The sequence below is a fragment of the Pseudoliparis swirei genome, chromosome 21, assembly GCF_029220125.1.
Source record: "Pseudoliparis swirei isolate HS2019 ecotype Mariana Trench chromosome 21, NWPU_hadal_v1, whole genome shotgun sequence".
Taxonomy (NCBI): domain Eukaryota; kingdom Metazoa; phylum Chordata; class Actinopteri; order Perciformes; family Liparidae; genus Pseudoliparis; species Pseudoliparis swirei.
Genome location: NC_079408.1, coordinates 14,543,046 through 14,558,460, shown reverse-complemented (window position 1 = coordinate 14,558,460; position 15,415 = coordinate 14,543,046). Strand labels below are relative to the sequence as shown.

Below are 15,415 nucleotides of genomic sequence, written 5' to 3'. Positions count from 1 at the left end.
AACGTGTCACATTTTGTATAACAGCGGTTGCGTAATACAGTTGAAGGCTTCGCGGTAAGAAAAACGTATCACCGCACATCACACCCGTTGGCTCGGGTCAAAAGCCAGAGCTTGCAGGAAGGAGGAATGTTTCAAGAGAGAAAGGCAAAAGAAGTCGTTCCCATCCGGCAGGCGGACTTCGGTAGGTGTCTGGCAGCTTGTCAACGGGTATTAGCCGGGAGTGATTTTAGTATTTCAACACTAAATATGTCGATTCGAACATATCAAGGTTAGTAAATGAGAGGAGGGTTGAGAGGCCAGGGGGCGAGCGCTGTTTTCGCAACGGTTGTCAAGGGGATGGGGAAAGGAAGGTGGGGAGGGGTCTGTCTTTGTTGGTGTTTGCCGAAAGGAGTTAAAAGGGTTGGAGGGTGAACAAAATCGGTTAGTATTTTTGTAAGTAAGGGAAAGTCAGACACAAAAATGGTTGTTAGTACAGTTACAACAAAGGTTTGATTCAAACAGTAGATTAGTAACACTGTTTTAGTACATTTTAGTGATACGTTAGGTGAGGATTCTTTCAAAAGTTCTGATTGCTCAAACCAGGTCCGAAATATGGACTGAATGAGTTATTTCATGTGCGAGAGTTTTGTTTTACTTAAGAGGAAACAAAATGAATCCATCCAAGCTAACAGGGTGACACACACACACATACACAAGCCATGCACTTAAAATGGAAAAAGGATGACAGGAAGAATGAAGATTGGAGATGGAGTGGAAGGGGTTGGTGGGGATCCATCAGACACGACACACACAGACCAACTATTAGATGAAGAAAGAAAGAAAAAAGCATCTGTGACAAGATGCGGCACGATGGGAAAGTAGTGGGAGAGGGGGGGGGGGGGTGATGGATGTAATTGCAGGGCACCACGAAAACCAGACAAATGGGGGAAAGGAGGAGAGCTTCTAATGTTAAGGTTGAAAGACGAGAATGCAACAGAAAGGACCCATCGAGACACTGACACGCCGGGCTTGAGCAGCATTTACACCCCGGGAGTGTGCCGATGGGAAGACGTCCAGGAGAGAGGCATGCAGACAGGGTGCGGGGACACCGTCAGTGTCGGAGGTGGAGGTGGAGGAGGAGGGACGGGACGGGACCGATGGTACCAATCACAGATGAAATCAACGAAAATGAGAGGGAAAATTGAGAGGGGGCGAGAGAACGTCACTGTCTTGGCGAATAGAACCATTAGCATCCCAAGATGTCGAATCGTCACTATCCATGACCTCCACGCTTATTGGACATTCAAAATAAATCCGTCCTCTGACATATCGGCGCTTCCCGTCATGCCTCAACGTGAACTTTCGCCACAGGATTTCGGATGCGAGTTTAAAAAATAGTCTCGTGGCTTGAGTCAGATTCGAGACCGAATGAGTCAGATACAGATTGGCCAGATTTTCGTCTATTCACCAAGAAAATGAAAGTCTCTCTCCCCTCTTTTTTCCCTTTTTTTGGGGGGGTTTCAGAAGGATAAGGTGTGAGGTCGTTATTCATTTTAGTAAGTTAATTTTTGAAGTTAAACTTATCGGGGTAAAAAAAAAAAGTGAAAATAAAAAAATAAAACAGCAAGAGGGTGTGGCTAACATGTTTCATGGCCGTATTGATTAAATTCGGACAATTGATATATGTATGTATATATGTTAGCCATGATATATACATATACATATATTCTGAATCTATATATAAAAAATAAAACATTAAAAAATTAAAAAATAAGATCCGGAAGGGGTGTTCAAGTCTCTTCATGCAAGTTGAGAGGCCAGTAAAGAATAATAAATATAAGTTAGTGTTAGTGTTAATGAGGTGTCGATCGCACACTGTTCAGATGTTCCCACACAGCTCCCATTATGGTCCGCGTCAATGGCCAGAACGCTGCATTCAATGATTAAAAAAGTCAAGTGAAAGCAAGTAACACACATCACAGCTACTAAAACCAGATGCCACCGAACTCTGAGTCAAAGATTCTTCAATTTCTACTAGTCCGCAATGTCCCCAATCAGCAGCTTCATAAAAGCCCAATCGCCTTTATATTTCCAATCATGAGCTTTTCATCGGTGCTCCCCGGGTCTGATTTGCTGCACACCGAGATCAGGGGACTAATGCCACATTAAAGCACTTTATTAAGCGGACACATGACCGACTGAGAGCGCGGGGAGAGTGTGTTCAGGTGCCGGTCTGGGAACGGCCCCCGTCTTCATCATGAATCAAGCCTGAGGCCACTAATGGGATCAGACCCTCATTTGAGGCCTACTTTACAGTGAGGGCTTCGGCCATTAAAACAAGAGTTGTAAATACTCTTCATGAGTCCATAAACTACAGGATGGCAATCTGAGATAACGCGTCACACTATATAACATATATACAGTATATATATATATATATATATATATATATATATGAAAATAAATAAAAGGCTGAGCAGGTCCAACATGGTCCAACGGGGCAAGATGGTTTTATCAGTCAAATCCCTCACATGTTGATTTACTGATTTATTTTGTGTTACTTGATCTCACTGGAATTGCTCTAGGAAGCCACCTGTGTGCTTGAGAAATCTGAGGTGTGCGATCACTTCATAGGGTTCTTTTATAAGGAAAAAGGAATCAGGAGGAAATGGGGATTAACAAAAATAAATAAAAGGTATTTATTCAAACTGTATTTAATTGAGAAAATATCTTGCATCATGATTCTTTATTTCTTCATATGATGTTTGAAGTAAAAAATAAAATAAAAGGGGGCTGAACATTATAAAAAAAGGGAACAAATTAAATTAAATTTTGCGTAATTTCTATATCTTTTTTGGGCAGACCTCTTTGGATGAACGAGATACTTATTTTCAGGAAGGGGGGGGTGTGGATTGGATGGTAATAAAAAAACAAGTACATATATATAGAGAGGGCTAAAAGAAAAAACAGAGAAGTGGAGTTTTTGAGCTACCTTGGAGTTGATGGTGGTTTGTACTTTCAGTAAACCAAACAGAATAGAAAGAGGTAACGGAAAACCCAGGGCAAACCAAAGTATAAGACATTTAGAATGATATCTACCATATAATGCAGTTTGTTTACCATAGCGTGTCCAATGCCTGCGTGCTTCAGGAGACAACAGGGGAAGGAGAAAGAAAAAATAAATAATGACAAACCTTAAACTCAAGAAAACACACCTCTACCCCAAAAAAGTGGCAAAGAAAAAAAAGTGCCTTTTGCAAAACCAGCTTTCAATAACAAAAATTAATCTAATGTTAAAATATAATTTAAAAAATAATATATAATTGTCCTATTGTTTATATGGTAAAACATCCAAATAAAGAAATAAAGAAAGCAATTGTATATTTATTTTTGTTTTAAAAAGGGTCATATAGAAATGAAAAGAAAAAGGAATAAAAGGATACCAATACATTTGTTAGTGTGTAAGTCACAAGTTAAGTAGAGAAAACAACAGATGGTTCACATTCCGTGAATGACACAGTGTTAGTCGTATAAATTATAAAAGGTATAAGGAGAAAAGAAAAAATTCACCAATGAAAATAATCAAATTGGAAGAATTCTGAAGCTTGTTAGTAAAAAGACACAAGAGTTAGCAAATCAACGTCCACAGAGGGGATTTGGCTCGTGGTGATGGGTATGTTGGTTTTGGGGGGGGGGGGGGGAAAGGGGAGAGGGAAACGTCCACCAGTGTTCACTCTGACGGCCTAATCGGATCAGTGGGCTCATCTGGCGGTGGGATGGAGTCCATTTAGTACTGGGCGAGGCCAATCGTGTCTTGATGACGTGAAAAGGTGCAATTCTCTAAGCAACATGTCCCCTAGTAGTCATTAAGGGGGCTAAATGTAATACATGCAGAGGGGGAAAAATCAATTATTGCAATTTAAAAATGGACAATTGTGGAAAAAAACCAAACATTTTCAGCCATTGAGGGAAAACAGAATTGATTTTGCATATTGGTCAGCATGAGAAGAGAGAGGATAGAGAAGGGCAAAGAGAAAGAGACAGGGATCTCACTGAGGGTACCGGTACCTGCAGCATCCTGAGAGAGGGAGAGGGAGGGAGAGAGAGAGAGAGAGAGAGAGAAAGCAATGGTCCATTTGTCGCTCAAGTCATTTCCCAATGCCCGTGTCCCTAGGGAGAGAAAAGCAAGCAAACTAGACCATGTCAGTAGATAAGGAACCATGTGACACGTCTCCAACCCGTCACCTGTAAATTATGAGGTGGGATGAAAAATGGAACTGGGCCCAACGTTACATTACGTGTCATTTAGCTGACGATTTTATCCAAAGCGACATGTGATAAGTGCATTCAACCGCCAGTACAAACTGAGAACAACAAGAATTTAAAAAAGTAAATGAAATGAATTGTTTCTACGCCCATTTAGACATTGATCTGATGAAAGTATGCCTTTCTCTTGGCGTCCCGAAATGCAAATTGGCTATTTTAATAACCGTTTCTACAGTTTGAAATGAATGCAGTTTTTTCATTTGAAATACATGGTCATTTAATTGTTTTATTTTTTGTCACTCTGCAGAAGCCAAAGCAAAAACCTTCTATCTCGTGATATTTTTCTGAAGCTGCAGGTCGGCAAGTGTGAGAGGAGTTTCTATCGGTTGCTTTGATTCTATTGTATTATTCTACAAAGTGCTATAAGTAAGTGATATTTAAGTGCTACTAAAGTGCTACTTTCTTTACATCCCACAAGGTACACCCACATAAGGTGGCCAGCTCGGCATCCCATTCTTCAGGTCGGGATTGTTTTGGATGTTTTTCTTGGTCGATTAATGAGCCAATCACAGCTGAGCTGACGGGCAGACCGATGAAGAGCTTCACTGTCAACTCCACCAATGTGTTGAGTCATCATGTACGTAACTAGAGTCTTAATGAGAGACGGAGAGCCTGACTGTAGCCTCTCAAGTCTGGTTAGCCCCACGCTACTGAGTGTTGGAAGGGAGTCCGTTTTTCCGTGTAGCGGCAGTGAGAGGGTCAGTAAGATCCGCCTAGAGTTTCCCCCTCAGGACAGAGGGAACATCTAGAGGACATCTTGTATCTCTATCTGAGAGGTAAAAACGCCTGCTACTGCAGGGCGACCGTTTCTGACAGCGGTAGTCGTGCTGAATCCATGCAGACCACGTATCCATTTATTGGGGATATCAAGGCTTTTAAAACAGATATAATTTTATTTTTAAGCTCTATTCATGTCGCTGTTTGAATACAAGAGTGGAGTGGCACTCCGTCTAGTTCTGGGTCTTCTGTACCACACTTTTGAGATCAGTCTTAAAAAGCTATTAATTGACACGCGAGTGAGACAAGTAGTTCTTTCATACAAAATGATGTTTACTAAAAAACGTAATGTTCACACGGTCAATAAACTATGTCGCTTCCAACAACTCTGAGCTCAAACGCGACTGACAGTCCAACACGCAGGTGTTATACTGACGGATTGGAAGCTTACATTCTGACAAATTATTCAGCTTTTAAATACACTACTAAATTATATATGTTGACCTAAACATTCTTTCAAATCATAATGAAAAAGATTTATCTTTAGTTGCCTTTTAAAATCTTTTTAAACTAAAGTATTATAACAAATGAAATCATGCATTTGGCTCTTACAAATAGCAATAAAGCGACATATGCCCAGAGAGAAACCATCACCGTGATGTCGCCACACATCTGTGCCTGTAGTGTGTACAGTAGGTCGCTGGGCGCTATCAGACAAAGCCTGATAGTAATAAGCACGACCACACATGTCTTCCAAATTCCTCTACACCAAAGCATCAGCCAGATATGAGCCAAAGAACACAGAAACATAAATATTTTTATACTTTTAGAATCATCAAATTCTTCTTACCTTTGTTGATTAGGACCATTAAAACACATTTTTCCTGGTAAATCCACACTGATATATGTTCTACCCCTACCCTGTGCCTCATTCAACTCCTCTGGACATGCCCCCCCCCCCCCCCCGCCATCTCCCCCACCCTGATCGGGCTAATGACTCCTCCTAATCCATTCACTGGAGGAAGTGAAGGGTATCCGGAAGTCGATGTGGATTCGTATGGCCACCCCACGCTGCTTTTCCGTGTCTCGGAGTTTTAACAGAAACAACAGCTGACACTTCACAGAGTGGATGTGATGGATAGACGGGGATCCTGGAAGTGAGACAAATGCACTCTTACAAAAGATGACAGTGACTGTGGGCTTTTCTACGCCCATTGACAGGCGGTGTCTGATTCAGCATAGGGCGGGGGGGGGGGGGGGGGGATAAATGAGACACTTTGAAGAGTAACATTTTGAATTCAGAAAGTTTCAGATCCCTCACAGGCGTTTGATGATGTCTGGATCTCCGCTCTTTGAAGGAGTGGCCCTGGTGGATACATCCCTCAGAAAATTACTGATGATCTTTTGAAATTAACACGATAAAAGTGAAGTTGGCGTGTGCAAAGCTGGGGGATGGAAATAAAAGAGGGAGATTATATTTTGGAGACGTGGATGCTTGGTATCAGCGTAATCCTCGAGTAAGACGCAGATGCATTTTTTATTTATTCTCCTGCTCTCTGTCAGGTCTCGTGTTTTCGCGTCTTAGTGACTCTTGAGGATGATAGTTTTCAAATGAGTCCAGTAGTTCGGGTCAGATCAGTCTCAATAATTGCAAATTCACACAGAGAGACTCACAAATGCAAAAACACAGATTCACAAATGTGCACAGAACAATTAAAAAATTTATTAGATTTACAAATATATTAGATTTACAAATGTATAATATTTACAAATATATTAGATTTACAAATGTAGATTTACAGATATATTAGAATTATAAATGTATTAGATTTGCAAATGCACACAGAAGGATTTACAAATACATTCCAATGCACACATAAAATAAATCATGGTTTATATCAATTTAAAAGAAAAATCACAAATATATTTCTGCATTTCTATGTGGACTTTTATGTATTTGTTTGTGGATCGCTACATATGTTGTCCTTAGGTTAAAAAGTCTCCCTTTAAGTCCCCAAGGTCAATGCATTGCAGGCTAATGAAGACCGACTTCCCAAGAGGAATGAAGGAGACGAGAAGCAAGTGAAACAAACTGAGCCAACCGGAAGTGTGGAGAGGATCTCGAGGCGGAGCCGTCACATACTGGGAGGAAACTGCTGAACTGGCGCTTTGTCGTCAGGATCAATTGTGCAGAAAATGTAACTTTGGTTTATTTTTGTAATTAAATGACCCAGGCAATGGACCGAGAGATGCAAACTCCAGCACATAAAGGAGGAAGAGCAACAACAAAAAATAGACTAGCTCCTAATTTGACTATCTAAATTCCCAGTTTCCATGAACCCGGCTTGTTTCAACTCTCTACCCAGCATGCTCTGGGGCCCCCTGCTGTGACAGCACTTCCCCTTCTCTGTAATTGACCCGTGAGGGGAAGACTAATGCAGCGAGTTCCGATGGAGGACACGGCTCCCAGTCGGGTGAACAACCACAGGCCCAGTCACACGTCTGTCTCATGGGGGGCGGGGCTAAGAAAAGGGGCGGGTATTAAACATTGGGCATGTCATTCACCATCAGGCGAGTGTTGTCGGAGCCATGACACGGGTTTGAGTTCATCCGTACCTCCTCCAGGTAGGTACATGATGATGATGATGCAATGATGACCTCAGGGGGCGTTAACTATACAGGACTGTCTCAGAAAATTAGAATATTGTGATAAAGTTCTTTATTTTCTGTAATGCAATTAAAAAAATATTAAATATTAAAAGAATAAAAGGCTTGCAATATTTCAGTTGATTTGTAATGAATCCAGAATGCATGACATTTTTGTTTTTTTAATTGCATTACAGAAAATAAAGAACTTCATCACAATATTCTAATTTTCTGAGACAGTCCTGTATATGTCGCCGTCACCTGAGTACAGCCAGGTGTGTTTGGCAAGAGAGTTGAAGGGTAAACTATTTTTTCAACCACAATATTTAGAACCAGAACCGCAATATTAAGAACCAGAACCGCAATATTAAGAACCAGAAACACAATATTTAGAACCAGAACCACAATATTTAGAACCAGAACCGCATATTAAGAACCAGAACCGCAATATTAAGAACCAGAACTGCATGTTAAGAACCAGAACCACAATATTAAGAACCAGAACCGCATATTAAGAACCAGAACCGCAATATTAAGAAACAGAACCACAATATTAAGAACCAGAACCGCAATATTAAGAACCAGAACCACAATATTAAGAACCAGAACCGCATATTAAGAACCAGAACCACAATATTAAGAAACAGAACCTCAATATTAAGAACCAGAACCTCAATATTCAGTACCAGAACTGCATATTAAGAACCAGAACCGCAATATTTAGAACCAGAACCGCATATTAAGAACCAGAACCGCAATATTAAGAACCAGAACTGCATGTTAAGAAACAGAACCACAATATTAAGAAACAGAACCTCAATATTAAGAACCAGAACCTCAATATTAAGAACCAGAACCACACTATTAAGAACCAGAACCGCAGATTAAAACAAATCCAGGATGTTCTGTTTAATATGAGTTAAACTTCAGTTTCTGTTGCTTTTCTGCAGAAGCAGGAACGTTTGGACCTGACACCGCGACAGAACTCCGTTGCTCTGAGCGCCGGCCTGCAGACGGCCAGACGTTAGACGTGTTGAGTCTCTGATCTCACTGGACGCTCCAGAACCCTGGCCACCGGGCCGGTGAGCTGAATACATTCATATTCCACAACAGATGGATGGTGAGTCCAGATGGATCCATCACTGCAGAACCTCTGACTGACCTTCTCCTCTACAAGCCGGGCCTTTACGAAGACCTGATGCTGTGGTGTTGCTGCTGGATAGAGACGCTGTCTGTCACACAGTCTGAATGTGTGTCACCTCGGTACCAGATCCCTGTGTTCTGGCCGTGTGGGCTTCAGGGTCCGCCCCGCGGGCCTCGCCGGGTTCACGTATGACCGCGTGGTGTTATTCGGTGTTACCCCGTGAACTGGGCCTCGATTCAACGCGGTGCATTCAGGTGCATTCGGTTCCTGCGTTCATTCCAATCATTCGTGCGCGGTGTGCTCTCCCCCATCTGCCTCTCTCTCTCCCTCTCTCTCTCTGTGTCTCTCTCTCTCTCTCTCTGGCTCCAGGTAATGGAAACTGGCCGACAGGCTTCAGGTACAAATATAAATGTCAACGCAATTCCTGGCGGAGAGAGATGTGTGTGTGTGTGTGTGAGAGGGAGAGGGGGGGGGCTTCTATAGGTGTGTGTGTGTGTGTGTGTGAAGAACATATTGTGTATCGCAGTGCAGATGGTCATCATTGTCTTTGCTTCCTCATCATACCCTCCTCACTTCCTCATCATACCCTCCTCACTTCCTCATCATACACTCCTCTCTTCCTCATCATTCTCTCCTCTCTTCCTCATCACCTCATCATACTCCTCTCGTCCTCATCATACCCTCCTCTCTTCCTCATCATTCTCTCCTCTCTTCCTCATCATTCTCTCCTCTCTTCCTCATCACCTCATCATGCTCTCCTCACTTCCTCATCATACCCTCCTCTCTTCCTCATCATTCTCTCCTCTCTTCCTCATCATACCCTCCTCTCTTCCTCATCATTCTCTCCTCTCGTCCTCATCATACCCTCCTCTCTTCCTCATCATTCTCTCCTCTCTTCCTCATCACCTCATCATACTCTCCTCACTTCCTCATCATACTCTCCTCTCGTCCTCATCACCTCATCATACTCTCTCTTCCTCATCATTCTCATCATACTCTCCTCTCTTCTTCATCATACCCTCCTCTCTTCCTCATCATGCTCTCCTCTCTTCCTCATCATTCTCTCCTCTCTTCCTCATCATTCTCATCATGCTCTCTTCCTCATCATTCTCTCTCTTCCTCATCATTCTCATCATACTCTCCTCTCTTCCTCATCATACCCTCCTCTCTTCCTCATCATACCCTCCTCTCTTCCTCATCATACTCTCCTCTCTTCCTCATCATACTCTCCTCTCTTCCTCATCATATCCTCCTCTCTTCCTCATCATACTCTCCTCTCTTCCTCAACCGTTACTTCCGTGAACCATAAATATTGAAAATCTCTCCCCACGCTTTTACACTTTTATACGAATACGTGAAATGCTACACTTTGCTGACTGGCTGTAAAGTTGTTTATACTTCTTAATTTATAAAGTATAGGTTGTCTAAATGTTCCTAGTTGTTGTTGTTGTTAACTTTATTACCTCATCACTTTATCACTTGTTATCACTAGACAAACATAGTTAAAATATTCTGCATGTTTAATGAATGGAACATGTACAATAAAGTTGATTTTGAATATAAGTTACAGTAACGCTGATCATGTGTCCATACTCATTCACTTATTCACAAACAATGTGTGTGTGTGTGTGTGTGGGGGGGGGGGGGGGGGTCAACTGTATCAGTAACTTTTCTTCCATCTGTTGAACATACATTTGGGCCGTGAGAGTTATAAGCAGCTGAACGATGAATATGCATGTTTTAAGGAAACTACAGCAAGCTCTACGTGTTTGTGTAGTTTGTATGGACTTGTTAACAAGATAAAACTATTAACAATAAATAAATAAATGCTTTCATCTCGGCCAAAGAGCGTTCAGCACGTTGTCTCCTCCTCCCATCATCTCTTCCTCATTCCCTTTTCTCTCTCACCAATAACGTTGCATCACCTGTTTGAATGCGCTAATGACGACGTCATACATCCGACCACAGGTCTCCCGGAAGGAGGGATGAACTAAACGACAAGATGCCGGAGCGGGTGTCGCGGCATCAGATGAGGCTAATGGGCGAGTGCGTGTGGGAATGGAGGGCGGGTTTGCTAATGTGGCGGCAAATGAGCTTTTCTTTTTTCTTTCTTTCTTCCTCTCTCAAAAGCACGGAAAAACTCTCGTTGCAACGCCCGCCCCTCGGAAAGAATAATAATATGGTGGCCGGTGTTCCAGCCCGAGGGAGGGGGGGGGGGGGTCATTTAAAGATTCCTGGTTTAAAAGGTTCTTTGTGGAACCAGATATGGTCCCTTAAAGAACCATGTTTTGAAGGTTCTTTAAGCCACCATTATAGGTTCTTTGAAGAACTCTTTAAGGACATGGTTCCCTGGTTTGAAAGGTTCTTAGTGGAACCAGATATGGTTCTTCTATGGCATCACTCTGAAGAACCATTTTGGGTTCCACATGGCCCCTCCATTGTCCCGTGTGTGTTTTTCAGATGTTGCTGCCTCTCTTTTCCCAGTCAACCTCCAAAACGAGATGTTTGACCTCCCTCTGGGCTTCAGCTGGTTGAATAACGGTGTAATGATAGTAAACATGTGGGCTGGAGGTTCCCTGGTGAAACACCCGAGTGTTCCTCATCAGGTCGTCTCACTAGATCGACTCAGCGTGACGGTTTCTAAGTAAATGACTCGATCAAGTCCATCAGGACTCAATAACATCGCACGGTTGAACGCCGCCGCCGGAGCGCCGCCGCCCCACGACACCGCGGACACCGTTGCTTAGTGACACGTCGCCGGCTGGAATGGACGAGAGAGAGAGAGAGACTGAGTGAAAAAGAGAGAGAGAGAAAAGAGGGCGAGGGATTGATTGGTTCCCTCTCAGGAATCCCGGGATGAGACGTGAGGAAGACGAGGGGCGGCGGCTGAATAGAGCCCCTAACACCGGAGGGGAGGAGGGGAGGAGAGACCTCCTTTAAATCACTTCTTAAGACGCATCGTTAGAGAACAGCTTTTAAGTGATGTCATCCTGTTATGCACTTATTTGGTTCACATATTTTATTGTTATTTTCTGATTTATTATTTATTTATTTTATTTAAATTAAAAAAAATTATAAGTATTTCTTACTCTCTCTCCCTCTCGCTCTCTCTCTCTCACTCTCCCGCTCTCTCTCTCACTCTCTCTCTCTCCCGCTCTCTCTCTCTCTCTCTCCCCCTCGCTCTGTCACTTTCTCTCGCTCTCTCCCCCTCTCTCTTTCTCGCTCTCTCAATCTTTCTCTCAATCTCTCACTCTTTCTCTCTCTCACTCTCGATGTCTCTTGCTCTTTCTCTCTCCATCTCTCTTCCTCTCTCTTCCTATCCCCCCCCCCCCTCTTTTCCTCTCTCTCTGGCCCAGTTCTGTGTCTCCTCGTCTGGTTGTAAAGCCTCGTTGGGGAATTAAAAGCAAAGCTTGCTTTCTTTGTGGGGAACAAACTGCCCCCCCCCCCCCACTGCTCTGATATTCCTTTAGTCTCAGAGAACAGCGCTGCACTTCATTTCCCATTCTCTATGGTGCGCCCGCTCGCTCACTCACTCACTCACTTCTTCTTCTTCTTCTCGCGAACAAAACACAAACACAGAAATGCGGGCGCCCACTTCCTGTCCCCGCCGTGTTTCCTGTGATGAAGCGGAGCGTCTGTTAAGTGCACCGACGGATTCCTGCCGTGTTTGTAAACGTGGAAAGTTACTCACGCCAGACGTGAGCGTGTAGATTGACTGTGTTCCCGTCTTTGAAAGCGTGCTGCCCATCACACACGCTGCCACTGCCTTGCTCAAAGGCAAAGCAGACGCTCCCGTCTCACTGCAGTCTATCGTTTGAAAAGAAAAGGCAACGCACGAACCACCGGACGTTCGACAAGGGCCCCGCGACGGACCGCCGGCCTCGACCCGGTCGGCACTCGCTCCTCTCTTTGAGGTGCTGTCATGGCAGGAATGGGGAGGAGCCTAATAAAAGGGGCGGCTGTCGCTTTAAGGTCTGTCCAAGGTATTAAAACAGATCATAACATCAATACTCGCATGCCGGTGAGAAGGAGCAGTTCTGTGCATGGATGAATTATGCTGACTAGAGAGAATCACTTGATACTTGACCTATTTTCACAACGTCTTCAATCTTGGTGCAATATATCGTGTATATATATATATATATATATATATATATATATATATTATATGTGTGTGTGTGTGTATAATTTCCCAAGATACCCAGGCAAGAGGGTTTTCGTCTTTGCCCTTCTTCTGTCTGCAGCCTGTGTGTGTGTATGTGTGTGTGTGTGTGTGTGTGTGTGTAGGTGTGTGTGTGTGTATGTGTGTGTGAGAAAGGGCAGTGCTGAAGTCTACAAGATGCCCACGATGGTAGATCATCACGTCAAGGGGAGCAGAGGGAGTGAGGGGGGGATCCCTCGCTCTTTATGCCAAGCAATATGTGCGGCGCATGGGGTGGAGCGGGTGGGGGGGAGCACGTATGAGAGGTCAAGGGAAGTGTCCTTGCCTGCCTATCAACTGTACTCTTCAGGGATTAGCCAAACACACACACACACAAACACACACGCTTTCCCACGTACACACACCTGCAGTACTGCCGGATGCCACCAAGGGGAGCTCTGAATCTGTGATCATTTGTTAGGCCCATTTCTCACCCCCCCCCCCCCCCCCCCCCATAACCCTCTGCTTCTCTCCCCTCTCTCTCTCTCTTTGGTGGAGTCACTACCACCTCACCTAATTCTGTCTGCCTCATTTTATTCCCGCACAAAGCCGACACATTCCTGGGTTTGGGTCGGAGAAAAGACGGCAAGGGGAGGGAGGGTCAGAGAGAGAGAGAGAGAGAGCTCACAGGCGCTACTTATTTTGACGCTCACTGATGCAGCCGTAGATAGTGGAGGAGGCTTCTGGAGACCAGCGATAACCTCCGCTGGGGCCCCGCCCCCGGCCTGTTTGGAGCAGAGGATCCGGCGTGAGCTCTGATTGGAGGAGCAGAGTGTAGCCGCTGTGTTTACGTCTAAAGGTGCGTTCACACCAAAAGCGAAACTATTTTTTCGCGCGACCGAATCCCATGAAAAGTCAACGTACAGACGCGTGTGGCTGCGATAAACGCAATATTTTCCCGGGCGGCGCGTTTGGGGCAACGCGTTTACAGCGGCATGTTTGGGGCATTTGGGGCGACGCGTTTACTGCGGCGCGTTTTCAGCAGCCCAATTTTCGCCCGAAGTTGAAATATTTCAACTTTGAGGCGGTCATCTCGCAACTCGGGCCAATCAGCTCTCGTGTTCCGCTCTCGTAGCTGGAAGTGGAATTCTTTCAGACGTAACAGTAACTTCATCGGTGAAAGTGACCGAGCAATCGCTTTGCTTTTGGTGTGAACGCACCTTCACAGTGTGTGGAGCATGTAAGCCGCGCCACGCGGGGTCCGGTCCACACACCCCATGCACTCCGGAGGTTTTCAGATTCAAGGGCATCATTTAAACTCCATCTCAAAACATTCCTGTTTGGTTCATTTAAATATTCTATGTTCTGCTTTTTATCTTCTGTTTATTTATTTTATTGCACCATCTTTTACAGTGTATTGTACTTTAATCTGTGAAATGTTTTGGCCTGTTGATCTTACACATTGTTTTAACTGACGACTGAAATATAAATACACTTTACTTACTTACCTAACTACCTACTTATTTACCTCCCTACTTACTTATCTACCTACTTACTAACCTACTTACCTACTTACCTATTTACTTACTAACTTACCTACTTACTAACTTACTTACCCACTTACTTACCTACTTACTAACTTACTAACTAGATTACCTAGTTACTTACTAACTTACCTACTTAATTACATACCTACTTACTAACTAACTAACTTACCTACTTACTTACTAACTCACCTACTTAATTACTTACCCAATTACTAACTTACTTACCAATTAACTTATCTACTTACCTACTTACTACTAACTTACCTACTTACCTACTCACCTAACTACCTTACCTACTTCCTCTTTAACAAGTGTGGGTTATTAGCTAATACATCAGCTAATATAAGAGCTAATAACCCACCCTTGTAAAAGAGGAACTATGCTCAGTGCTGTGAAGCCATCGGCTCTAACCAGGTTTATAAAATATGGGCATTTCATTCATTTAGTTAAAGGCCACTCTCTATGCCACGCCACCTTTTTTCCAATTGGCCTGAAAACAAAAACACATCCCAATTACACCTTTAAAAGGCTTCTACTAACACGGTCTGTGAGCCCACCGGCCAATCGGCAGGAGTCTACGAGATGCCGGTCGCAGCAACGGACACATGCACAGGTGGAGCCGTTCCTATGACATGCGTGTAGGGGGGGTGGGGGGGGGGGATCTAGAGAGCTCTTCAACACCGAGGCCGCTTGTTAGGTCAATCACAGTGACCCACCGGGGGGATTGTAGCGGCGGTGAGAGCCTGGATGGCACGGTGGGGGCGGTTCTCACTGCGTGGGACTGAGGCGCTGGATGATTACTGTAAAACTACATTCTCTGTGATCTCTACTCCACCTTCAACAAGATATATTATTGACGCGAGCGTGTCAAAACTTCACGAGCACTCAACATTTTTGAGTTTTCCATTCAAACTC

General features: G+C 43.8%; 1 protein-coding gene across 8 annotated transcripts in view; it reads right to left on the bottom strand.

Annotated features, from left to right (window-relative positions):
- The window catches only part of nrxn2b (neurexin 2b), an 856,499-nt gene that overhangs the window by 455,991 nt on the left and 385,093 nt on the right, over window positions 1-15,415 (bottom strand). For all 8 annotated transcript variants that reach the window (XM_056442212.1, XM_056442208.1, XM_056442207.1 and 5 more), the window contains exon 7: window positions 3,100-3,123. In XM_056442212.1, the coding sequence (XP_056298187.1) occupies window positions 3,100-3,123 (24 nt within the window). The remainder of the gene's footprint in view (window positions 1-3,099; window positions 3,124-15,415) is intronic.